This window comes from Stenella coeruleoalba (genome assembly GCF_951394435.1).
Source record: "Stenella coeruleoalba genome assembly, chromosome: 3".
NCBI lineage: Eukaryota > Metazoa > Chordata > Mammalia > Artiodactyla > Delphinidae > Stenella > Stenella coeruleoalba.
The window spans coordinates 30,352,318-30,380,021 of NC_137148.1; the positions used below are offsets into that span (position 1 = coordinate 30,352,318).

Consider the following 27,704-nt stretch of genomic DNA (forward strand, 5'->3'; position numbering starts at 1 on the left):
AAGAACTAGTAACTTTATTTGCCTATGGGCAGGGACACCCCTGGTTGACTGGAGGACAGGGGTAGGAAAGAGACTTTTTACTGTAAATCCTTTAATATCTTTTTTTTTTTAATCACTAGCTTTTACTTTATTTATTTTTAAGATGTTTTATTTGGCCCTGCCGCCTGGCATGTGGGATCTTAGTTCCTCGACTAGGGATCAAACCCGCGCCCCCTGCAGTGAAGTGCAGAGTCTTAACCACTGGACCGCTAGGGAAGTCCCCTTTGTTTCTTGGTTTTTTCGTTTCTTAATGTTCTACCTATTTTTTAAACCGCTTAGTTTTTAATCAGCTTTAAAACTTTTAAAATTAAAAAATAATTTTAATAGAATATTTTAAATTTTAAAATAAAGGAGACTTATACCTAGTTCTGGGATTCCACATTTTCATCTATCATAAGAAGGGTTAACACAGGGCTTTTCAACCTCAGCACTGTTAACATTTAGGGCCGGATTATTTTTTGTTGTCAAGAGCTATTCTGAGCATTGTAGGATTTTTGGCAGTATACTTAGCCTGTATCCACCAGATGCCAGTAGCACCCCTGTGCCCCTGTTGTGACAACCAAAAGTGTCTCCATATATTGCCAAATATCCATTGGGGGGCAAAGTCACCCTCAGTTGAGAACTACTGAGTTAACATACCCTAGTTTGAAAAATACTAATCTTGAAAACGATACCAGTCTTGGTAAAATACTCTGTTAGTTAAACCCCATTGTTCAGAATTGACTGTTAGTGCATTTTAGGAAGAAAAAGAGTAATTGTAGCATTGTGATTAAGTGACCCAAAGATCACATGGTAAGTTAGTGACAGAGCTAGAATCCAGGTTCCTGTCACTATCTGCTGCTCTTCCCTTCATTCTTTAAAGAAGTTCTTTTCTACTAATGTTTTTGTTTTGAAAAAAAGCTTTATATAAATATACATATATATATATATATATATATAATACCAAACCTCCCAACTACGTAAAGCTGTATATAGTTTGTTTTCAGATTTTGTTTTTCATAAAGCACTAATTTTATCCTTATAGACACAAAATGATTTCATGGTTATCTGCAATGTTGCAAAAATCCTAGAGCTGGTTGTACCACTGATGGAGCATCCAAGTGAAACTTTCCTTGCCACTATTGAAGAAGACCTAATGAAGCTTATCATCAAATATGGCATGACTGTAAGCATTCACTTTACCATCTCTGTGTTGATCAGTATATAATTCACAAATGATAACTTAATCATGTGTTTTTACCTTTGTCTTTAACTTTTGTCTAAACAGTAACATTTTCTCTCTTTTAGGTAGTGCAACATTGTGTAAGCTGTCTTGGGGCAGTTGTAAATAAAGTGACACAAAATTTTAAATTTGTGTGGGCCTGTTTCAATAGATACTATGGTAAGTTCAGTGCCTGGGCTTTAAAATCATTCTGCTAGATCCTGCAGTGTATACAGTTCCTTTTTAACACATCTGATAAGAGGTAGTGTCAAGGGAATTATAAGAGGTGTGATGATTGTCCTCTCTGGTCCACTCTCAGAAGCAATATTTTCTGGTGTCTTTTATATTCCCTTAATAACCCAGTATGATTACTTCAGAAATTTATCTCCTCATAAGTAAATGTTGGTAAGTTTTTTGTCTACCATGTAAAATAAAATTTAAATATCATTTTTTTCTTACATTAATTCTTTTAGTCTCAATGGAATGCCCTTATATTTCTAGACGTTTAATACTTAGAACCGTTAGTAAAATTTAATTTTAATTTATTAGCAGTAATTATTTGAACATAACAATTTAAGGATAGAGGGTGTGTTATAAATAAATATTACTTACTTTATTAGGTGCCATTTCAAAATTAAAAAGTCAGCACCAAGAGGACCCAAATAACACTTCACTGCTAACAAACAAACCGGCACTTCTTAGATCCCTTTTCACTGTTGGAGCACTATGTCGGCATTTTGATTTTGATCTGGAAGATTTTAAAGGCAACAGTAAGGTAAAGATCCTAATATTAATTATTTAGTATGCTTTAAAAACAGAACTGTGTGACCCTGGGCATTGAAAATGACTGTAATGACTCAGGATGAAGGCGGCATTAGGGTAGTCTGGTTTAGTTCTGAAACAGTGCTACTCAAAGCATGGTCCTCAGACTGGCTTCTGATCCATGAACTGTTTGTTACAGGTCCATAATAAGATAAGTTTACGCAAGTTATATCAGCTTTGTGTTAGTAGGCACACTGCTTATGTCAGCAGCAGTTCATTTTTTTAACATTCTCAATGAATGTCACTGTTCTAAAATTTATGGATTTATAAATGTATTGGTGAATTATTCCTTAGTAAAGTTCACATGTGGAAATTCTCATTGTTTGCTTTTAGGTATTTTTTTCCTTTATAGTTGAAAACCGATCTAAGTTAACTCTTCCTTATACACTTTAACATGGTTTTTTTCCCCCTTAGGTTAACATAAAGGATAAGGTACTTGAACTATTGATGTATTTTACAAAGCATTCAGATGAAGAAGTACAAACAAAAGCTATCATTGGTCTAGGTAAGATAAGTCTAAATTTCTGCATATTCTTTAGTTGTTTGAGAGGTTGAGCAAATTTTAAAATGTTGTGAATTTAAATTGTTGAGTTATTTAAGTATGTTTTTGTTTAAAGTAGGATCTGGTATCTCAAATATAAGTCTGGGGATTAAAACAACTGGGTTCCATTATTGGTTCATCCAGTGACTTCCTGGGTAACTTTGAGCAAGTCGTGTAACTTCTATTTGTCAGTTTCCTCATTAGTAAAATAGAGATGACAATACATTCTTCTACCCCTAATTCATAGGGTTTCATAAAAACATTCATTAAAATACTTTAATAAAGAAAGGTGATATAGAAGAATTTGTGCTGTTGCATATTTTTTAAATTGTTCTTTTTCTTTGCAAAGTTTTGTCATTATATGTGTCTGCCTCTTCTAAGGTGAAAACAATGGGCAGTCTACCCAAACATTTATTTATATAGAAGCACAGGGTAAACAACCCCACAGGAACAATTTGGATGTATACTTTTCCTGTATTATTGTTCAGGGATCATTGATGTAATAAATACATGTCTTTGCAGAAAATTAGGTTTTTGTGGCTTATCTGGAAAGATATTGGTATATGGGAGAAATATGAGAAGGGTAGAATTAAAGTACCTGAAATGAATGCACTGTAAAAAAAATTAGAAGAGCACTCTCTCCAGGTTTTTGTGTTGTTGTTGTTTGTTCTGTTTTTTACAAATACGTGTAAAGCTACTCAGTAAGGTTAACAACTTATTTAGAAATTTTATTTTGGCAGCATTAGCAAGGTTTATAATTTAATATGCATGGACAGTTGCTAATATTTCTAAGTCACCCAAACTTCATTAAATGTTTACTGATTTCTTTAAATAAATTTAAATCTTAATATCTTATTACTTCTTCATCTCTTTCAGAAAATTACATATAGCAAATATAGTAAAAATTCAGATGTCACTTACTAGAGAGTTATATTGATAGAGTATTATCTTTTAAGTCACATGTATACATTTGAATATTCAATCTGGACATACATTCTATAAAGTGGCAAAAACTAATAGTGTTACATCTAATTCAGAGAACAAAGAGTGTAAATTTTAACTTGCAGCACTATCCAGAAAATAGTGCCTTTAGACTAGTTGATAAAAGACATCTTGCCTGGGCCATAGTTATCCTGTGTCACCTTGGGCTAGTTATCTGATCACTCTATGCTTTGAATTTAGTTTGTTATTTGGCATCCATAATACTTGCTTTCATCAAGGATCTTCATTTTATCTCACATAAATAAGCATTTTGTACAAATAAACATGGACAATATTATTTTGCTGCTTATTAGCTTGTGGTTGTAGAATTCAGCATTGTGGCTTCAATTATAATGACATATGAGAAACAAATAGAAGATTTTAAGCTTTATTTTAGAATTATTCCATTTCATCAAATGAATATATTTCAATATATATATTTTTAGTAGCTCCAAGGTAGTACCTTCTGCTAGGAATCTAAAAAATGTTTGCAGACATTACCTCTTAAATCCTGAAAATATCCCATTGAGGTAGGTGGGTGGTAAATATTATTGTCCCCATTTTACAGATGGAGAATTGAGGCACAGAGATATTATGTGACTCACCTAAGGTCACACTACAAGTCAGTGGTGGAGCCAGGAATAGAACCCAAGACTCCTGACTCCTAATCCACTCCCCTAGCCACTAGGCCCTGCTCCCTCCTCAAGGTTTCCTCTTGTGTGAAATTCTCCTTTGAAATGCAATTTCTTGTTTTTAATTCATGGGGAAAGAAGTACCTGCTGTAATACTTCTCTAGGTAAGGCCACCAGCATATTCTTCCAGTCATTTTAAGTTTTAATTTTTGAAATAAGGAGCTGTTTATATAATTTTATCAACATTAAATGTTATATTTAATTTTAATGTGAATATATCAAGAGAATTTTTGTTTTCTCTCTTCTTTAGGATTTGCCTTTATTCAACATCCAAGTCTAATGTTTGAGCAAGAGGTGAAAAATCTATACAATAATATTTTATCTGATAAAAACTCCTCAGTAAATTTAAAAATACAGGTGTTAAAAAACCTCCAGACCTACCTACAAGAAGAAGATACACGTATGCAGCAGGCAGATAGAGACTGTAAGTAAAAACATACTTTCAAAAATGCAGAGTGTAGCTGCAGTTAGCATACCCTATGACTCTTTTTTAATCCAGATATCTAATAGATAAGGAATTTTAGGTAAAGGAGTTCCGTTAAAGAAGAATCCTTCATAAACTCCCTGAAGTAGTTTATAAAATTTAATATATGTGCAGACGAAAACATTTTGATGGAGGGAGAGAGATTATAGTTCTCATCAGGTTCTCAAAGAGTCTCTAACAGACCCTCCTCCCCCCAAAAAAAAAAAAAAAATTGAGAACCATTGGGACAGCTATAACATTTTGTGCTTTTGGTTGTGGCCTAATTTAGAGTATTTAGTAAAGTTAATGTACATGTTCTTAGTATGTTTACTTCCTTTTGTAGGGAAGAAGGTTGCAAAACAGGAAGATTTAAAAGAAATGGGTGATGTTTCCTCAGGGATGAGTAGTTCCATCATGCAGCTTTACCTCAAACAGGTGCTCGAGGCGTTTTTTCACACCCAATCAAGTGTACGCCACTTTGCCCTAAATGTCATTGCATTGACTCTAAACCAAGGTCTTATTCATCCAGTTCAGGTAAGTATGTTTTATAGCAGCGGCACTTAGCAAAAGAGCCAGATTTGTTGCCATTTGACGACTTGGTGATTAGAAAATAAGTAGTTCGTTATTCCTCTTAGTTGTTGATTTTTTTTGTCCCAAACTCTTAAGAATCCAAGTTTTAGTCCATCTTTTAGGTTGTCTTTACTGCAAAATACCCATATATTCATAACATCTCTATTAAACAAACTTCCAATTTATATTTGCAGAATACGTACTCCGAATTATTTCTTCTGAAATGATAGATATGTTTTAATTGATATTGACTCTTATCTCTAAGAACCAACCGTATGTAATGTCAAATATGTAATGTAACTGGGGTTAAGAGTATAATCTGTCTTAAACAGGGTGGATTTTAGTCCACAGAAAAATAACCTATATAATCTGAACTCAGTTCCTTCATCTTTAATTGGAAGTAATATCAAGTACCCAACACCTCAAAACACTGATGTGTAGACTAGATGATGTACTCAAGACATATTAGTACTACAAGGAATTGGCAGCTAATTCTGATGTTGTAGTATTCACCATCTGACATGTTCAGGAGGGGCAGAAGTAAATTTGTTAGATAACCAAAGCCTGTACCCTCAAGATTTTTATTTTGGCTATGTTTTGTGGAACTTTTCTAAAATATGCTCTATGTTGTTATGCTGTGTTCTTCCCTGTGTCCTGAAACAAAACACAGTAATGCGTATTTAGCCTGTTCTTCATGATTCAGGGCAAGATTACTTAATTAAGTATACAGTACTATGTTGATACTCCTGAATTTTTTAGATACTTAGGGCTCTTTGCTGGTATTCTAAATGGTCTCAGGTGGTTGTGCTTTTATTATATCTTCTCTTTTTAAGCTTTTCTTTTAAATTTTACAATTATAAAAAAAATTGCAAGAGTGGTACAATAAACTTCTTTATACTCTTCACCTATATTTCACCATTTGTTAACATTCTGCCACATTTGCTTTCTCTCTCTCTCTTAATACGTACACTTTTTTCCAAATCATTTGATAGTAAGTTTCAGATATCATGATTCTTTACCTCCAAACACTTCAGCGTATATTTTTTTAAGAACAAGGACATTCTCTTACAAAATCATAATGCAGTCATCAAATTCAGGAAATTTAAGATTGATACAATATTATCTAATATATAGTTCATTTTCATATTTTGTAAGTTAAGCTAATAATATTCTTTGTGGATTTCTCCCCCCCACCCCACCCCAATTCAGGATTTAATTCATGATGACCCATTTCAGTTAGTGCTGTGTCTACTTTTTTTAAGTTGTTTTTTGTTTGTTTGTTGTTGTTTTTCTCACCTCCTCACCTCTATCTAATTCAGATTCACTTAACATAGTAGTGGTGTTTCCTGACTTTTAGAAGTGTACAGTGAGTATGGCTGTTACCAAATTGCTAGCTATCCAACTGTCTGACCATTGAAGCCATATTTAAAATCAACTTTGTGAGAAAAAATTTATATTTTTCTAGGTTTGAGTATGGAAGACAAATTACTTTTTCCCCTCTATTATCTTTACATAGAAAATTCAGTCAGGCTTGAAAAATTATTGAATTATACATTTGTAGTATATATCATAATCTTAAATGGATATTCTTAGTCTGGGAGCCCTTTAGTTTTAAAGAACCTTAAAATCACACTGAAATTGCTTAAATTTCACCACATTATTTTCTTGCTGATACTCCAGTGCTTTTTTGCTTTAAGGGAAAGATTTAAGGGAAGGTTAATAGTTTTTAAAAAAAAACACTAAACCATGGCATTTATAGGAAGGCCTATAAAGCTAAATTCATATGTCCCAGATATGTAGCAAGTTTTAACATATATCAAGATACATATAGAGCTTTTACTATGGTGATGTCTTATGAATTCTTTATTTTTATTTCCAGTGTGTACCATATTTAATTGCTATGGGCACAGACCCAGAACCAGCTATGCGGAACAAGGCTGATCAGCAGCTTGTGGAAATAGACAAAAAATATGCTGGATTTATTCATGTATGTATTTTTAAATTGTGCAATCTAAATTTAAACATCGTTCTTTGGTAAACCATTTCTTTAGCAAATGTTGTGCTCAGATTCATATTAGAATAAAATATTTTGCTTAGTAGTTACTTTTAAACATGCAACTAAGTTTGTCCCCCAGGGTGTTTACTCTAGTTTAAAATTAACTCTTAAAATTGAGCTAGAGGTAACAGTACAGCACGCACACAGGATAAAAATCAGGATGCATGGGTTCTGGTCCCTACTTTGTATCTTGGCAGTGATGGCTCTTCTGAGTCTCCATTTGTTTCTTCTATAAAATGAGCAGATTGCAGTAGATGATCTGCAGTATTCCTTCCAGCACTTGCATTCTATGATTTTTATTATTTTAAAGAAAACCAAATAATGAAGTTTGCCTTGAACTATAATACTCAAAATTATATTTTTAATTTGACTCTTCTAATTTCTGTGACAAAAATAAGGCTTTTATTGATTTCAGATGAAAGCGGTGGCTGGTATGAAGATGTCTTACCAGGTACAACAGGCAATCAATACATGCCTAAAAGATCCTGTAAGAGGTTTCAGACAAGATGAGTCCTCTAGTGCTTTGTGTTCACACCTTTACTCCATGATCCGTGGAAACCGCCAACACAGACGAGCCTTTCTAATTTCTTTACTCAACCTGTTTGACGACACAGCAGTAAGTATTAAAAACTTATTATTTTAAGAAAATAAGTGTTCTATAAATTTTATGCCTAAAGTAGCCAACATTTTAAAAATATTACCATTTTAGTAAATAATAGAGGCTATCTTAAATGTGTTTATTTAGGTCTATGTTAATTGCAAGGTATACAGTCAAAATTGAAGGGGAAATTTTGCATGAGAATAAACACAATGAGGGATAAAGTATAATTGTGGGATAAAGTATAATTGTGTTTCCATACTGAGTGTCTTATAAACTTTGATAGCAGTTCCTTTAAGCATACCTTTAAATAAGCTACGTTACTAAACTGTCACTTCCAGGGATAGATTACATAGATAGATGGATGGATAGATGAAGTGAAATTTCGCTTGTTTCTGTCAGACTTGAATGCTGTTAGAGTAACTATTCTAATACGGTTTTGGCTGCTGAGATCCCTGGTTGTTCAGCCTGACCTCCTTTAATGAAGAGCCCACTTTTGTGTAATTACAATTTTGACCCTTTAGGAGGCTATTGCACAAGTTGTATTGGCCACGACCATAAGGCAAGAAAATAAAACATCCTGTTCTTTAAGCTTATCTCAATTTTTTCATTCATCTTATATCAATATTTATTCGTTATGGTAGCATTGTGCTAGGAGATGAAGATAAAATAGTAAATGGGACAGATGTGGTATCTTTCCACGTAGAGCTTACCAATTAGTGTATTGTGTAAAGCTTTAAAAAGAAAAAAAATACTTTTTTCCTATTTTAATCACTTGATAGCTTAACTTTGTTGCTGTTCCAACACCAGATTTTTTCAATAAAGTAAAATTAAAATTACCAGAATGTAGATGTCTTATTAGACCTCTTCTTTTTAAGTACAACATGAAATTTTTGGATATATTATCTAACAAATAAATATAACAAACTTCTATTTTAGAACTACTTGGACTATAATTTTAGTCATCATCAGGGCTGTCATCAGTATTAAGCTTTCATTGTGTGTAAGATATTTAGATAGGAGTACAAAATGCTATGATATAGTGCTCTTTTCCTCATTGGATCTTACCTCCAGTCGGAGGGATAGGACACTAAGTAAAGGAACTAACGGTTAAGATTAGCATAATCTGAGTCCCGGTGGTTTGTATCGATACTGCCCTAGTCTTTATCTCCTTTCTGAGCTTAATTCCTACGTGGTTTCATTGCCTGCTGTATATCATTAGCTGGATGCTCTGTCACCTCAGCATGTGAAATGCTAAACTGGAAATCCAGCTGTCATAATACAGTGGATGTCAGAGGAGGAACAAATCTCTGAAGGCCTAGGGGATAAGATGGATCTACTCTTAAGGCAGGGCAGGTGTAAAAACATGAATAAAGGTACAAAGATAAGAATGTGTGGGAGGGACTTCCCTGGTGGTCCAGTGGATGGGACTCCATGCTCCCTACGTGGGGGGCCTGGGTTCAATCCCTGGTGGGGGAACTGGATCCTGCATGCATGCCACAACTAAGGATCCCACATGCTGCAACTAAGGATCCCTCATGCCGCAGCGAAGATCCCGCATGCCACAACTAAGACTGGTGCAGCCAAAATAAATAAATAATAAATAAATAAATATTTTTTTTAAAAAAAGAATGTGTGGGAAATAATGAATAGATGTTATTTAACTGCAGCAGCAAGATCATAATGAGGCATGGTTAATGGAGGATCTTGTAGACAGTGGAAAACTGTTGAAAGTGTTAAATTCAGTGATGAGGACAGGTGCCAGAGAGCATTTTAGGAACACAGATTTTTTAGCATTGTGTTCACATTGAAGGTAATACGGGATTGACCTGTTACGATGAAAGCTGGAAAGAAAACAATGACAGTAGGAAAGAAAAGAAGAAACGTTGTGAGGAAGGAATAAATTAAATGAGAGTCTGTGAGAATAGTCAAAGGATAACTGAAATATTTTTGTCCTAAGCACCTAAAAGAACAGAATGTTGCTAAAAGCAGTTTGAAAAGGAGTTGGTTTGAGGAGATAGAAGAGGAATAGTCAAAGAGCTAGGAAGAGAAAACTAAGGAAGAAGGTTTCAGGAAGGAAAAGGCTTGTCTGTATTTTTCCAACTTTAACATGTAGGTATTGATACATATTTAAAAATAAAAACGTGCGGGTTTCATGAGTACTAACAGCAAGTTCATTCCGTCTGTCCTATGGGATTTTTGTTATTACTACTGCTGATACTGTATTTTATGTTGTTTGGACAGCAGGATAAGGGAGATGGTAGGAAGGAGTGTTTTTTAATTGCCTATTTTTTCTTTTTTTTTAAGCTATAAATGTTTTAAAGGAATTTAAGTATTAACATGTCTTTCTGTTTATATTCTGTATCATCATGTAAATGCTGAAAATCTCAGTTTGTTACTTCTTTTTAAGCAAACAACTAGTAGTAACCATAATTTGCCAGCATTAGTTTTTTGGTGTGAAACTGGTAACACCGTCAGAATGACTCTGATATTCTAAATTATGTACACATAGGAAACTGACAATTGTTTTATGAGTACATGAACTTTGATTTTTTTTTAACCCACATATTAGTACTATAATTACCACTTACTTTTGAAGGCAGAATAGTAACTGTGTGTAACTGATCTCCATATGGGTTAAACTTTTAGAGGCACAATGACAAATAATTATGAATTCATATGTATACTTTCTGATGTGGTATGGATTTATCTTAAAGATTCTATATACTCTATAAGAAAACTTCAGGGACTCCCACTTGGGTGCACTAAAAAAGTTCACCCCTTCCCTTCTTAAGGTACCATGGTTTAAGTCATTATGCAATCTCTTAAAATGGGTTTAAGATTATTCTGTAAAATCCGTTTCTGTTCCACATCCTCCCTTCTTCCTTCCCTCTTCCGCTCCCCAACTCTCTCTCTCGTTCTGAAACATTAACTGAGGTGAAAGTGCCCTGTAATATTTTCTCTAAAAAGGCTTTTGTGATGGATTTCTAGATTATCCACTAAACATGTGTACCTTTTTTTCTAAAATTTACAGAAAACAGAAGTGAATATGCTCTTGTATATAGCAGACAATCTAGCCTGTTTTCCATACCAGACACAGGAAGAGCCGTTGTTTATAATGCATCATATAGACATTACACTCTCAGTTTCTGGTAGTAACCTACTGCAGTCGTTCAAGGAGGTAAGTTACACACATTACTATTCTTAATCTTTCAAAGTACAGGCATGCTATTTTCACTGTTTTGTTTCTCATTGTTCTTTTTATTCTTTTCATAGGTATATAAAATCTTTCTAAATAAACTTAACTGAAATCTGGGTAGTGCTTGAATTGGGGAGAGGAAGTGGGTTGCCATTTCATTTCCGTTAAGAAAGATCTTAAAACCATTTCATTCCAGATCATTTAGGTGGAATTTATACACACACACGTGCACGTGTGCATGCGCGCGCACGCACACACACACACACACACACACACACACGTGGATTGTTCTCTTGATAAGCCATCCCGCTTTATCTCACTTCAAGCATTGACCTTAAGTGTTTGGTGTTCATTCATATATTTGTTTAAACCCCATTTTAAAACACTTTGCTATTTTATAAATCTGGTAATGCTGTAGATAATAGTAGTATACTTGAAGAAATACAGAATAAATATAAGTAGCTTACTTACAAGTAAACACAGAAAATTTATACTATTGATTTGCTTATTATCCCTGAACACCAGCATCATAATGGAGTTGGCATATTGTATGCCCAAAATCTTTACTAACTTTTTTGTTGTAAACTTTGTATCTTTTCTTTCATGGTTTTTAAGAAGGAAATATAATTGGTTTCATTGTAAAAGCACCTGGTATAGCCCTGGGTACATAGTAGGTGCACTCAGTAATTTCCATTCTTTGTAAATTAATTGGAGTATTTTCATGTACCTGATGATATAAGTATATATCTCATTTTACAATATCGTAGTGCTCAAAACTCAGCCTGGTCAAACTCGTAAATCAGGGAGATCCTTTTTTGGTTTTGGTTTTGGTTTTTTGTTCTTTTGGGGGTTTTTTGCTGTATGCGGGCCTCTCACTGTTATGGCCTCTCCCATTGTGGAGCACAGGCTCCAGACGCGCAGGCTTAGCGGCCATGGCTCACGGGCCCAGCCGCTGCACGGCATGTGGGATCTTCCCAGACCGGGGCACGAACCCGTGTCCCCTGCATCAGCAGGCGGACTCTCAACCACTGCGCCACCAGGGAAGCCCAGGGAGATCTTTTTAATACCTAAGGGTTGGAATTACAGAAGTATCTAAACCCTTGCTACTGGAAGTGCGGACCGAGACCAGTAGCACTGGCCTCACCTGAGAGCTTGTTAGACCTGCAGAACCTCAGACTCCACCCTAGACCTGTTGAAACAGAGTTTGCATTTTTAACAAAATCTCTAGTTGTTTAATATGCACATTAAAGTTTGAGAGGTTAATAATTTCCCAGGAACTTGATCCATCATGTTATCTTATTTTACTTCACTTACTGTTGTACATATACTTGTATTCTCCTGTTTTATTTTTTAGCAGTTACATTTTGAATATTGCTTTGTAATCTGGTCTTTTCCACCTTGAAACCAGCTGACTTTGTTTCTTTTTAAAAGCTAACAGTTTCGTAAAGTACAAAAAACCAGAATTTAAGTATTTAAAGAAAGTTGCACATTATCTTGCTGAAAAGTTCTTAAAAGGGAGAGTTTGATAGAAGCTGGGGAAATCAAGCCTATTATATTTTCCCCAGTTAAATTATAATTACTGGCTTCCCTGGTGGCGCAGTGGCTGAGAAGTCCACCTGCCAATGCAGGGAACACGGGTTCGTGCCCCGGTCCGGGAAGATCCCACATGCCGCAGAGCGGCTCGGCCCGTGAGCCATGGCCGCTGAGCCTGCGTGTCCGGAGCCTCTGCTCCGCAACGGGAGAGGCCACAACAGTAAAAGGCCCGCGTACCACACACACACAAAAAAAAATTATAATTACTTCTTTTCCTCTATAATGGCTTACCTGTATATCAAATTGTTACTTCTATAACTAATTTATCTTTCATTACTATAAGAAAATTCTCTCCCTTTGAATGATATTTCAGAATGGTTTAGGGAGGGTGGAACAGTGGTTGAAGGAGTGGATTTTATTTAGTCTTGGAACATAATTTTTTCCCCCAAGGATTGCATCCCCAGTTGTTTATGGAAAATCAGAGGGTTTCAGTATATAAAATATTAATATAAGGATACTTCTGAAGCTGTTAAATGGCACATATGTATAGTTGTAGTCGTATTTTTGTTTTATTATTTTTCAGACAGAATAATTTCCTCTTTTTTTTCAGTCTATGGTAAAAGACAAAAGGAAAGAGAGAAAATCATCTCCTCCTAAGGAAAATGAGTCAAGCGAGAGTGAAGAAGAAGTCTCCAGGCCTCGGAAGTCACGGAAACGTGTAGATTCAGATTCAGATTCAGATTCAGAAGATGATATAAACTCAGTGATGAAATGTTTGCCAGAAAATTCAGCTCCTTTAATTGAGTTTGCAAATGTCTCCCAGGGTATTTTATTGCTTCTGATGTTAAAACAACATTTGAAGAATCTCTGTGGATTTTCTGATAGGTAAGGTTGCATAAGCAGTGAGAGAAAAAACTTGCTGTGTTCAAATAATGAACAAATATGAAACCCAGTTTTGATTGCATGCTGAATATTTAAAATGCTCTTTTTAAAAAAGGAATTTGTTCCTTTTAATTGGTGTATACTATTTTGTTGTATAATCTACCATAATTTGTCCATTCTGTTATTGAAGAGAGGAAAACTATTCCTCTAATTGGAGATAATGCATTATAAATTATAAATTAGAGGACTTAAATCCTTAATATACTTAAAAGAGAATTATATATTCTTTTATTATATATATATATATTATACATATATAATATATTCTTATATTATATATAAGTATTAATATACTTAAAAGAGAATTAGACTAACCTTAAAAATAGATAACAAATTCAAGTTTTTAAAGAGCTGTGGGGACTTCCCTGGTGGTGCAGTGGTTAAGAGTCTGCCTGCCAATGCAGGGGACATGGGTTCGAGCCCTGGTCTAGGAAGATCCCACATGCCACGTAGCAAGTAAGTCCGTGCAGTACAACTACTGAGCCTGCGCTCTAGAGCCCGCGAGCCACCACTGCTGAGCCCGCATGCCACAACTACTGAAGCCGGCGTGCCTGGAGCCTGTGCTCTGCAACAAAAGAAGCCACCACAATGATAAGCACGCGCACTGCAACGAAGAGTAGCCCCCGCTCACTCGCAGCTAGAGAAAGCCTGTGCGCAGCAATGAATACCTAACACAGCCAAAAATAAATAAATTTTATTTAAAAAAGAAGAGCTATGAATGAAGAATAGATGCAGACCAACTAGGCTAAGTTCTAACAGTCTAGCAGCCTTTAATGTACACTATCAAATAAGAGATAGAAAAGTACTAATAACTTAGAGTGCCCTATAATTTTACCCATTGTCAATCACTATAGGTATCTCTTTTCTGCCTGTACCCGTGGAATTCTGGACATTTTTCACATTCATTGAAACCCTATGAAGTCACATGTTCGTAGGGACAGATAATGAAATGAGTAAAGTAGACCTGGTAGGTCAGTGGCAAAATGAAAAGAACATGTTTCTTCTAAAGGGTTTAGATATTACTCAGATGTTCATCAGCTTGTTGCCATGGAAGAGAGTGCGAACAATGTGGCCAGAGCTTCCATCTTTTCAAGAGAAGCTAGATAATCCAGATTTTAATGAGAACTATCTCGATGTTAAATATTGGCAGCCACAGGCATACCTTGTTTTATTGCACTTCGCAGATACTGCATTTTTTTCAAATTGAAGGTTTGTGGCAACCCTGCATCAAGCAAGTGTGTCGGCTCCATTTTTCCAACAGCATTTGTTCACTTTGTGTCTCTGTGTCACATTTTGGTAATTCTTACAGTATTTAAATTTTTTTATTATTATGTTTTGTAGTGACCTTTGATGTTGCTATTACAAAAAGATTACGATTCACTGAAGGCTCAGATGATAGTTAGCATTTTTTTAGCAATAAAATATTTTTAAATTAAGATATGTATGTTGTTTTTAGACATAATGCTGTCGCACACTTAATAGACTATAATATAGTGTAAACGTAACTTTTATACACATTGGGAAACAAAAAAATTCATGTGGTTTGCTTTATTGCAATATTTGCTTTATCACGATGGTCTGGAACCAAACCCGCAACGTCTCCAAGATACGCCTGTAATTCAGAATAATTTAAAACGTTGTAAAGTCTTGGGGCAGTGCTAAGGTGTTGGAAAAATTTTGAAACAGAGTTGTTAATAATGTGAAACAGGTTTGTAAGCAATAATTCTGGTCACTGTGTAGAGAATGAATAGTTGGGGCACAAAACAGTAGAAGGAGGTAAACCAGTTAGGTAGTATTGAGTAGTTACATTAAAACTGTCCTACAGTCACAATCATGGTGCTAAGAAATAGACATGAGAAACTACTTTCATTTAGATGATACCTCTATTCAAGACAAATACTGACAGAAACAAGAGAGTATTCTTTTTAATCTTTGATTTTGTGTCTTTACTTCCCTTTTTAAAATTATATTTATTTTGTATACAGTTTCACTGGTTAAAATCTATATAACAAAAAGTTTAATTATAACTAAATAAAATTTAACTAGAATCAATTTAAATGTAAATGCCTAAAAAATTTGTTTTAAGTTAATGGTTTTGCTTTCCCAAAACAGTAAAATTCAGAAATACTCTCCATCTGAATCTGCAAAAGTGTATGATAAAGCGATAAACCGAAAAACAGGAGTTCATTTTCATCCCAAACAAACACTGGACTTCCTGCGGAGTGATATGGCTAATTCCAGAATCACTGAAGATGTGAAGAGGAGTATAGTAAAACAGTATCTAGATGTGAGTAGTGAAACCAAAATATATTTAATTTTGATAATGACTTTTTTAAAAAGTAAATTCTTTTGAGACAGATAGCTACCTCCTTTCATTGAAGGTATGCTTCGCGACCCATCACTCCTTATTTTTGTCTATGTAGTTTTAATGAGTTAGTTTAAGCTTGTCTTTCCCGCTTCACCCACTGCACTACAATTGTTTTTTCCTAGGAAATACCAGCTGACCACTAACTTTATTTTAGTGAAAAGCAAAGTTTTTAGGCAAGTTTTAGAGAAAAGCTGTGACTATATATGTATTTTTTTAATTCAGTGGATTACATGGTTTATATTTCATCAAAGGAAAAACCATGAAAAGTCATCCTCCTGCCCTCTTCAGCCATTCTATTCCTCTTCCTTCTGGCAACCAGTATTACTACTTTTTCATGTATTCTTACAGAAGCAGTACAAGTGTGTGTGTGTGTGTGTGTGTGTGTGTGTGTGTATTTGTATATCTGTTACATATAGACCCATCTAAGAAGTATGTGAGTATGTGAGTGTATAAACTGTGCTTTTGAAGTGTCTTTAAGAATAGGCAAATTCAGGGAATTCCCTGGCAGTCCAGTGGTTAGGACTCCGTGCTTTCACTGCCGAGGGCCCAGGTTCAATCCCAGGTCAGGGAACTAAGATCCCTCAAGCTGCAGTGTAGCCCAAAAAAAGAAAAAGGCAAATTCAGAGAGTCAGAAAATAGAACAGAAGTTACGGGGTGGGGGGGCAGGAATGGGGAGGAATGGGGAGTTGGGTGGGGTTTTTTTAGATTTTTTTTTAACTTTTTATTTTGTATTGGAGTATAGCCAATTAACAATGTTGTGATAGTTTCAGGTGCACAGCCAAGCAACTCAACCATACATATACATGTATCCATTCTCTCCCAGATTCCCCTCCCATCCAGGCTGCCACATACCATTGAGCAGAGTTCCCTGTGCTATACAGTAGGTCCTCGTTGGTTATCCTTTTTAAATATAGCAGTGTGTACATGTCAGTGCCAAACTCCCTAACTATCCATTCCCTCTACCCTTCCCCCGCAGTAGCCATAAGTTCATTCTCTAAGTCTGTGAGTCCATTTCTGTTTTGTAAATAAAGCTCATTTGTACCATTTTTTTTAGATTCCGCATAAAGCAACATCATATGATATTTCTCTTTCTCTGTCTGACTTCACTCAGTATGACAATCTCTAGGTCCATCCATGTTGCTGCAAATGGCATTATTTCATTCTTTCTTATGGCTGAGTAATATTCCATTGTATATATGTACCACATCTTGTTTATCCATTCCTCTGTTGATGGACATTTAGGTTGCTTCCATGTCTTGGCTATTGTAAACAGTGCTGCAGTGAACATTGGGGTGCATGTATCCTTTCGGACCATGTTTTTTTCTGGGTATATGCCCAGGAGTGGGATTGCAGGGTCACATGGTAGCTCTATTTTTAGTTTTTTAAGGAACTTCCATACTGTTCTACATAGTGGTTGTACCAATTTACATTCCCACCAACAGTGTAGGAGGGTTCCCTTCTCTCCACACCATCTCCAGCATTTATTGTTTGTAGATTTTTTGATGATAACCGTTTTGACTGGTGTGAGGTGATATCTCATTGTAGTTTTGATTTGCATTTCTCTAATCATTAGCAGTGTTGAACACCCTTTCATGTGCCTCTTGGCCATCCGTATGTCTTCCTTGGAAAAATGTCTAGGTCTTCTGCCCATTTTTTGATTGGGTTATTTGTTTTGATGATATTAAGCCACATGAGCTGTTTGTAAATTTTGGAGACTATCCCTTGTCAATCACATCATTTGCAAATATTTTCTCCCAATATGTGGGTTGTCTTTTCATTTTGTTTATGGTCTCCTTTGCTGTGCAAGAGCTTTTGAGTTTAATTAGGTCCCATTTGTTTATTTTTGTTTCTTTTTCTATTACTCTGGGAGATGGATCAGAAAAGATATTGTTGCAATTTATGTCAGAGAGTGTCCGTTTCTGCCTGTGTTTTCCTCTAGGAGGATTTATAATGTCCAGTCTCACATGTAGATCTTTAATCCATTTTGAGCGTATTTTTGTGTATGGTGTTAAAGAATGATGTAATTTCATTTTTTTACATGTAGCTGTCCAGTTTTCCCAGCACCATTTGTTGAAGAGACTGTCTTTCCACCATTGTATAGTCTTACCTTCTTTGTCATAGATTAATAGACCATAGGTGGGTAGGTTTATTTCTGGGCTTTCTGTCCTGTTCCATTGATCTGTAGTTCTGTTTTTGTGCCAGTACCATACTGTTTTGATGACTAAAGCTTTGTAGTATAGCCTGAAGTCAGGGACCCCGATTCCTCCAGCTCCATTTTTCTTTCTCAAGATTACTTTGGCTATTTTGGGGTCTTTTGTGTCTCCATACAAAGTTTAAGATATTTTGTTCTAGTTCTATGAAAAATGCCATTGGTAATTTGATAGGGATTGCATTGAATCTGTAGATTGCCTTGGGTAGTACAGTCATTTTGACAATATTTATTCTTTCAATCAAAGATCATGATATATCTTTCCATCTGTGTCTTCTTTGGTTTCTTTCATCAGCATGTTATAGTTTTCGGAGTACAGGTCTTTTGCCTCCTTAGGTAGGTTTATTCCTAGGTATTTTATTCTCTTTCATGCAGTGGTAAATGGGATTGTTTCTTGAATTTCTCTTTCTGATCTTTCATTGTTAGTGTGTAGAAATGCAACACATTTCTGTGTATTAATTTTGTATCCTGCAACTTTACCAAATTCATTGATGAGCTCTAGTAATTTTCTGATAGCATCTTTAGGATTTTATATGTATAGTATCATGTCATCTGCAAACAGTGACAGTTTAACGTCTTCTTTTCCAATTTGGATTCCTTTTATTTCTTTTTCTTCTCTGATTTCCGTAGCTAGGATTTCCAAAACTATGTTGAATAAAAGTGGTGAGAGTGGGCATCCTTGTCTTGTTCCTGATCTTAGAGAAAATGCTTTCAGCTTTTCACCATTGAGTATGATGCTAGCTGTAGGTTTGTCTTATATGGCCTTTATTATGTTGAGATAGGTTCCCTCTGTGCCCACTTCCTGGAGAGTTTTATCATAAATAGGTGTTGAATTTTGTCAAAAGCTTTTTCTGCATCTACTGAGATGATCATTTGGGGGTTTCTTAATATATAGATTTATTTATTTTTGGCTGCATTGGGTCTTTGTTGCTGAGTGTGGGCTTTCTCTAGTTGCAGCAAGCAGGAGCTGCTCTTCATTGCAGTGCACAGGCTTCTCATTGCTGTGGCTTCTCTTGTGGCGAAGCATGGGCTCTAGGCGCGGGGGCTCCAGTAGTTGTGGCACGTGGGCTTAGTTGCTCCACGGCATGTGGGATCTTCCCAGACCAGGGCTCAAACCTGTGTCCCCTGCATTGGCAGGCAGATTTTTAACCACTGTGCCACCAGGGAAGTCCTGATCATATGGTTTTTGTCAGTTTGTTGATGTGGTGTATCACACTGATTGATATGTGGATATTGAAAACTCCTTGCATCCCTAGGATAAATCCCACTTGATCATGATGTATGATCCTTTTAATGTATTGTTGAATTCGAATTGCTAGTATTTTGTTGAGGATTTTTGCATGTACGTTCATCAGTGATAGTGGCCTGTAATTTTCTTTTTTAGTGGTATCTTTGTCTGGTTTTGGTATCAGGGTAATGGTGACCTCACAGAATGAGTTTGGGAGTTTTCCTTCCTCTGCACTTTTTGGGAACAGTTTCAGAAGGTTAGGTGTTAGCTCTTCTCTAAATGTTTGATAGAATTTGCCTGTGAAGCCATCAGGGCCGGAACTTCCGTTTTTGGGGAGTTTTTGTTTGTTTGTTTGTTTTTTGGCTGCGTTGGGTCTTTGTTGCTGCACGCGAGCTTTTTCCAGTAGCAAGGGGGGCTACTCTTCGCTGCAGTGCACAGGCCTCTCACTGCAGTGGCCTCTCTTGTTGCAGAGCACGGATGGGCTCTAGGCATGCGGGCTTCAGTAGTTGTGGCACGTGGGCTCAGTAGTTGTAGCTCGCAGGCTCTAGAGTGCAGGCTCAGCAGTTGTGGCTCACGGGCCCAGCCACTCCATGGCATGTGGGATCTTCCCAGACCAGGGCTGGAACCCATGTCATCTGCATTGGCAGGCGGATTCTCAACCACTGAGCCACCAGGGAAGCCCGGGAGTTTTTAAATTACAGTTTCAATTTCAGTGCTTGTAATTGGTTCATATTTTCTAATTATTCCTGGTTCAGTCTGGGGAGACTGTACCTTTGTAAGAATTTGTCCATTTCTTCCAGGTTGTCTATTTTATTGGCATACAGTTGCATATAGTAGTCTCTTATGATCCTTTGTATTTCTGTGGTGTCAGCTGTAACTTCTCCTTTTTCATTTTATTGATTTGAGTCCTCTCCCTTTTTTTCTTGATGAGTCTGGCTAAAGGTTTATCAGTTTTGTTTATCTTTTCAAAGAACCAGCTTTTAGTTTCATTGATCTTTGCTCTTGTCTTCTTTGTCTCTATTTCATTTGTCTCTGCTCTGATCTTTATGATTTCTTTCCTTCTACTAACTTTCAGTTTTGTTTGTTGTTCTTTCTCTAGTTGCTTTATGTGTATTGTTAGGTTGTTTATTTGAGATTTTTCTTGTTTCCCAAAAGTAAGGTTGTATTGCTATAAACTTTCCTCTTTGAACTGCTTTTACTGTATCCCATAGGTTTTGGATTGTTATGCTCTCATTTTCATTTGTCTCTATAGATATTTTTTTTATTTCCTCTTTGATTTCTTCAGTGATCCATTGGTTGTTTAGTAGCATATTGTTTAGCCTCCACGTATTTGTGTTTTTATAGTCTTTTTATTGGAGTTTATTTTTAATCTCACAGTGTTGTGGTCAGAAAAGATGCTTGATATGATTTCAGTTTTCTTAAATTTACCAAGGCTCACTTTATGGCCCAGGATGTGGTCAGTCCTGGAGAATATTCCATGTGCACTTCAGAAAAATGTGTATTCTGCTTTTGGATGGAGTGCTCTATAAATATCAGTTAGGTCCATCTGATCTAATGTGTCATTTAAGGACTGTGTTTCCTTACTGATTTTATGTGTGGCTGATCTGTCCATTGATGAAAGTGGAGTGTTAAAAGTCCCCCACTATTATTGTGTTACTGTAAATTTCTCCCTTTATGGCTGTTAGTATTTGCCTTATATATTGTGGTGCTCCTAAGTTGGGTGCATATATGTTTACAATTGTTATACCTTCTTCTTGGATTGATTCCTTGATTGTTATGTAGTGTCCTTCTTTGTCTCTTGTAACAGTCTTTATTTTAAAGTCTATTTTGTCCTATATGTGTATTGCTACTGCAGCTTTCTTTTGATTTCCATTTGCATGGAATACCTTCTTCCATCCCCTCACTTTCAATCTGTATGTGTCCCTAGGTCTGAAGTGGGTCTCTTGTAGACAGCATATATATGGGTCTTGTTTTTGTATCCGTTCAGTGAGCCTGTGTCTTTTGGTTGGCACATTTAATCCATTTACATTTAAAGTAATTATCGGTATGTGTGTTCCTTTTGCCATTTTCTTAATTGTTTTCGGTTTGTTTCTGTAGGTCTTCTTTCTTTCCTCTTTTGTTCTCTTCTCTTGTGGTTTGATGACCATCTTTAGTGTTATGTTTGGGTTGCTTTTTCTTTTTTCTGTATCTATTGTAGCTTTGGGGTTTGCTGTTCCCATGAGGTTTTGATATAGCAGTCTGAATATGTACAAGATTGTTTTAAGTTGCTAGTCTCTTTCCCACCTAGAGGAGTTCCTTTAGCATTTGTTGCAAAGCTGGTCTGGTGTTGCTGAATTCTCTTAGCTTTTGCTTGTCTGTAAAGCTTTTGATTTCTCTGTGGAATCTGAATGAGAGCCTTGCTGGGTAGAGTATTCTTGGTTGTAGGTTATTCCCTTTCATCACTTTAAATATATCGTGCCACTGCCTTCTGGCTTGCAGCGTTTCTGCTGAGAAATCAGCTGTTAACCTTATGGGAGTTCCCTTGTATGTTATTTGTCATTCTTCCCTTGTTGCTTTTAATAATTTTTCTTTGTCTTTAATTTTTGTAAATTTGATTACTGTGTATCTTGGAATATTTGTCCTTGGGTTTATCCTGCCTGCGACTCTGCACTTCCTGGACTTGGGTGGCTATTTCCTTTGCCATGTTAGGGAAGTTTTCAACTATAATCTCTTCAAATATTTTCTCTGGTCCTTTCTCTGTCTCTTCTCCTTCTGGCACCCCTATAATGCAAATGTTGGTGCATTTAATGTTGTCCCATAGATCTCTTAGGCTGTCTTCATTTCTTTACATTTTTTCTTTATTCTGTTCCGTGGCAGTGATTTCCACCATTCTGTCTTCCAGGTCACTTATCCGTTCTTCTGCCTCTTATTCAGCTATTGATTACGTCTAGCATATTTTTCATTTCAGTTATTGTATTCATCTCAATTTGTTCATTAATTCTTCTAGGTCTTTGTTAAACATTGCTTTCATCTTCTCAATCCTTGCCTCCATTCTTTTTCCAAGGTCCTGGATCATCTTCACTGTCATTATTCTGAATTCTTTTTCTGGAAGGTTGCCTATCTCCACTTTATTTAGTTGTTTTTCTCGGTTTTATCTCGTTCCTTCATCTGGGACATAATTCTCTGCCTTTTCATTTTGTCTCTCTGTGGTTGTGATTTTCATTTCACAGGCTGCAGGATTGTAGTTCTTCTTACATCCACTGTCTCAGGAATGGGGGGGAGTATTGAATGGGTACAGATTGAGTTTCTTTGGGGGATGATGAAAAAGTTTTTGAAGTGACTGTGGTGATGATTGTACAACAGTGTGAATATACTTACTGTCAATGAATTAAACACTTTTAAATGGTAAATTTTATGTTATGTATATTTTACCAGAATAAAAGTTTTTTAATGTTTTCAAAAAATTTTTGAGATTGTCCTAAAAAGTAAAAATAAAGTCTTTAATTTTAATCTACTTAAAGCTAGTAGTTGAACACAACTAATAATGACTTTTTTTGACCAAGAATGTAATGTACACAGTGGTTTTCATATTATTCATAGACTGCAAACCTTGTACTCTAAATTTGACATTTATTTTAGTTCTTTAAAATTCAACATTTTTTGTTTCCTGTTGTATCCTCTTATCTTGGTGGAGAGCAGAAAATGGGGGCAGAAATGTTTAAAAGTCTGTCAATAATTAGTAATCACTTGGCTGCTTGATAACTTGGATCAGGGTCCGCAACATCTGGCTTATGGGCCAAATCTGACCAACTGCCTGTTTGTGTAAAATAAAGTTTTATTGAAACAGCCATGCCCATTCATTTTTGTATTGCATTTTGGCCTGCAAAGCCAAAAATACTTACTATCTGGCTCTTTACAGAAAATGTTTGCCAGCCCCCAACTTGGACAATAGCTAAAGTCTGTTTCACCCACACCAAACCACTACCATGGAAAACATTTAGGAAAAAATTTTAAATAAAGGAAAACATTTAGGAATTTGGCAGTCTTGTTTGAAAAAATTTACTTAAAATTCTAAATTAATATCTAATTTTTGTAGTTCAAACTTCTCATGGAACATCTGGACCCTGATGAAGAGGAAGAAGAAGGGGAGGTGTCAGCTAGCACAAATGCTCGGAACAAAGCAATTACCTCGCTGCTTGGAGGAGGCAGCCCTAAAAATAATGCAGCAGCAGAGACAGAAGATGATGAAAGTGATGGGGAGGATAGAGGAGGAGGCACTTCAGGGGTGAGGCGGAGGAGGAGTCAACGTATTTCGCAGCGTATTACGTAAAATGATTTTTATGTGCTTATATATGTCAGTCTATTAAATGTACACCAAGTAATGTAATACTTATGAGAGAAAACATTTTGTAGATAGAAATTCTCTACTTATCCATTTATACATCCTTTTGTAGAAAGTTTAACATAAAAGACAATAAAAAAGAAAAAAACAGAAATGAGATTTATCCAGCATAAAGGGTTATTAATTTTTCTTTGGATTGTATTAATGTGTGTTATCCTTTTTTATTGTTGATAAGTTTTATGTAGCTTTATGGTTCATATGTATATATAATTTTATATATCAATAAGAGTAAAGACACGGGTACAAATTAAGAGTTACATGGTTTTACAAGTATATGTTAACCCCTTGGCGCTGGCGGTCACGGTGCGTCTCATTGCCGGCAATGGAAGTGTGCTGGGAAATCCCAACTCCCGGCGTCAAGGGATTAAAAGCAATAAAAACAATAATTTCACTAAAATTATTTTGTGTAACACTTGGTCTTTTTTCCCCCCTCCCAATGTTTTAGTCATTGAGAAGGTCAAAACGAAATTCAGACTCTACGGAGTTGGCAGCACAGATGAATGAAAGTGTTGACGTCATGGATGTCATCGCTATTTGCTGTCCAAAGTACAAAGATCGACCACAAATTGCAAGAGTAGTACAGAAAACCAGCAATGGCTTCAGTGTTCAGTGGATGGCAGGCTCCTACAGTGGCTCCTGGACTGAGGCTAAGCGCCGTGATGGCCGCAAACTGGTGCCTTGGGTAGACACTATTAAAGAGTCAGACATTATTTACAAAAAAATTGCTCTAACGAGTGCTAATAAGCTGACTAATAAAGTTGTTCAGACTTTACGATCCCTGTATGCCGCCAAGGACGGGACTTCCAGCTAATGAATTTGTACATGCAGCCAAATTTACAGGAGTTTTTTTTTAAAGGCAGAAAAACTTGAAATATCAACATTCTGGCAAAAAAAAAATCAGTTTTATGAAGAGTAAGAATGGAACCTGGGATGCAGGAACAAAAGAAGGAAATGTTGGGCAAAACATTTTTGTGGGAGCTCCCTTCGCTGTTGTGCAGCAGAAACAGATTCTCAGTTCATTTTTACTCCCACTGTATTATAGTTTAACAAAAATTGTTTATATCTTGGAAAAAAAACTTTCTGTTTAAAAAATAAACAAGTGAATGTTGGAAATTAGTCTGTTAATGTTCTTAATAAAGTGTTCTTGGAGTTTAACCTAGCAGCGGATGGCTTTCTTTAGCTTAGCCCAGTTTCCAGGGAAGCATTGTTTTTTCCAGGCTGTAAAATGGCAGAATCTCCTGGATATATAATTTATTCTGTTGGAAAAAAAAAAAAAAAAAAGCATGCAGTATCTATGACCTATCTGCAGAAGGAGTTTTTGTAAATGTAGATTTTGATGTATTAGGTCACCCTGAAAACAATACAAGAAAAGGGATCCCCAGGCAATCTGGTGGAGCGAATACTGCAATAAATTTTTTTACTTCTCTTTGTTACTTGTCTGTTTCCATTTGAATTTCTTATTGTAAAGATCTGTTTAAATCCATTTATATTATTTTGCAGTCTTTTATGTAAAATTTATTATATCACTGGTTTTCAAAACAAAACATGAAATATTGTTTATACAGTTTGTATAGGCTGACTTCTGAATAATTGGTATCTATTATTTTCATTCCCATAAGAGGGTGTAAACAGTTAATTCCAGGGTTTTATTGTATCCTGCAATATTTAGTATTAACTATATATGATTTAGCACTGTGCCAAACACATTTTCAAGAGTACATTTTGATATAAAAAGAAACTATAGTTTATTCCTTGTATGCTTCAATTTCTTTCTAGTAATGTCATGATGGTAATATTTATTTTTTAAACCTTGGGAAAAGATAACAGTCTTGGGGAAAGGTAACAGTCATGCTATTTTGGAAAACTAGCATTTCTCTTAGTTAAAATTATGCCATGTGTTATTTTCAAAATAGAATTGAGATGACTATGACACTTCATAATAACATTACATTTTTCACAAGTTATTTTTTAATGCTGAAAAAGGAATAATTTTACTAGTTGAGATGTTTACTCATTTTCTATTCTAAATGTTTTATACATCTTTTGGGAGCAGTTGTCATTTATCTGTTACTACAGATGGGGAGGTGGGTATTTAATTAGTTGATTTGCATAGTTGATGCTCAGAAATAGTAATGCCTAAAATTTACAGGGGATGAGGTCTGTTTCAAAGTTAAGTCTTTTTAAAAATATGTACTATTTTTAAGTCAGCTTTTTAAATCTGACCTCTAGAATGTTAAGTTTTATGAAATTGGCCAATAAATGAAGATACTCAATTTGTGAGGAAGAGTGACATTGCCATAAAGTACCTTTTTGTGAACACCTATTAAACCACTATGAAAATACCTTTACAGGATCCATTTCCTATGTGGAATTATTTCAGAACATTTTCTTGAAGGAAATGTTTTCTCATTCTTCTTTTTCTTCCACTTAATTGCATGTTTCCTCTTCCTTTTTACCATGAACCACGTGGGACAAAACTATTATAGATTGGGTTTTTTCGCCTCTGGAGTTTTATCAGCAAAAGATTTGAGGTGGCTTTTGAAAACAACAATGATATATCAATAAGAGTAAAATACCAGTTAGGAAAAGTAGAATGTAAAACCCAGCCTCTAGAATTTTAAAGAATAGAGATGTGGGTAAAAAAAAAACAGCCAGTTTTGAATGCTGACATTCAGTGATGCATGGTGTTTGTTTTTTTTTAAAGGAACATTTATTTATTTGTTTGTTTGTTTTTGGCTGCGTTGGGTCTTCGTTGCTGCATGCGGGCTTTCTCTAGTTGCGGCGAGTGGGGGCTACTCTGCAGTGCGTGGACTTCTCATCGAGGTGGCTTCTCGTTGCGGAGCATGGGCTCTAGGCACGTGCTCTTCAGTTGTGGCACGCGGGGTCTAGAAACAGAGGCTCAGTAGTTGTGGCACACGGGCTTAGTTGCTCCGCGGCATGTGGGATCTTCCTGGACCAGGACTCGAACCTGTGTCTCCTGCATTGGCAGGTGGATTCTTAACCACTTCACCACCGGGCAAGTCCCCATGGTGTCTTTTAATTTTTACAAAAACTCTGCTAGTTAAATCTTTTTTCCCCATTTTGTAGATAAGGAAAACTGAGGCTCAGCAGGATTTAGTAATCTGCTTTTAAGTGTTATAATAGGGATTTAAATTTGGAGTTGGAGTAATTGCATCTCACTACTCTTAAGTTAATTGAACATCAAGCATTAAAGGAGAGGATCCCTCTTGAAAGTAAACAGTTCTTAAAGGATCCTTGGAGTATATATACTTGGGGATCCTATTTAGAGTAATGCTTCTGTTAGCTTGGTTGGTCATAGATGAATTGCTGTCTTCAGGAATTTTCCATCTATGCTAAGCTCCAATATTTTAGCTATTAATATATTAATATTGATATAATTGATGAAACCCTTAAATATACAAACCAAGGTTTTCAAAAAGTAGATTTCTCAAATGTGATTTTAGGTCTTAACACTAAAATAAGTTAAGGCCTTGGCAGTCAATTATACAAAATCAAAATTTTGAAGTGTATTGGGAATATACAAATTTCAATCTATAGTTTGTTGATAAGTAGTAAGCTGTACCATGTTTTATTGATTTGTATTGAAAAGAGGTTATATTTGAAATGAACATTTCTAAGTATGCCTTCACTTTTTATATTAATATGAAATTTAATATTTTCTTATTTAAATTATTTGTTGTTTTGACGAATGGGTCATTTTTTAAAAAATCCATACCAAGATACAAATTCAGGAAATAGAATTTAGTAATCTCTAGGAGAAGAAATTCTGAACTTTTAGGGGAAAGTAGTATATGGCTTATTCTGTTAATATGTTGAGTATTTGAATTGTTAGCAGGTAAACTGAAGGACACGGCAATTTG

General features: G+C 35.6%; 1 protein-coding gene across 4 annotated transcripts in view; it reads left to right on the forward strand.

Annotated features, from left to right (window-relative positions):
- Positions 1 to 25,870, forward strand: part of NIPBL (NIPBL cohesin loading factor) — a 193,268-nt gene extending 167,398 nt beyond the window's left edge. For 3 of the 4 annotated variants that reach the window (XM_079916587.1, XM_079916586.1, XM_079916589.1), the window contains 13 exons: positions 1,064 to 1,204; positions 1,327 to 1,420; positions 1,861 to 2,015; positions 2,477 to 2,567; positions 4,527 to 4,700; positions 5,083 to 5,273; positions 7,189 to 7,296; positions 7,781 to 7,981; positions 10,998 to 11,144; positions 13,306 to 13,580; positions 15,750 to 15,924; positions 23,518 to 23,706; positions 24,269 to 25,870. In XM_079916587.1, the coding sequence (XP_079772713.1) occupies positions 1,064 to 1,204; positions 1,327 to 1,420; positions 1,861 to 2,015; positions 2,477 to 2,567; positions 4,527 to 4,700; positions 5,083 to 5,273; positions 7,189 to 7,296; positions 7,781 to 7,981; positions 10,998 to 11,144; positions 13,306 to 13,580; positions 15,750 to 15,924; positions 23,518 to 23,706; positions 24,269 to 24,634 (2,307 nt within the window). In that variant the 3' untranslated portion in view covers positions 24,635 to 25,870. Of the gene's footprint in view, positions 1 to 1,063; positions 1,205 to 1,326; positions 1,421 to 1,860; positions 2,016 to 2,476; positions 2,568 to 4,526; positions 4,701 to 5,082; positions 5,274 to 7,188; positions 7,297 to 7,780; positions 7,982 to 10,997; positions 11,145 to 13,305; positions 13,581 to 15,749; positions 15,925 to 23,517; positions 23,748 to 24,268 lie in introns of all 4 variants that reach the window. The other variant, XM_079916588.1, reaches the window with a different exon arrangement.
- Positions 25,871 to 27,704: the final 1,834 nt, after the last annotated feature.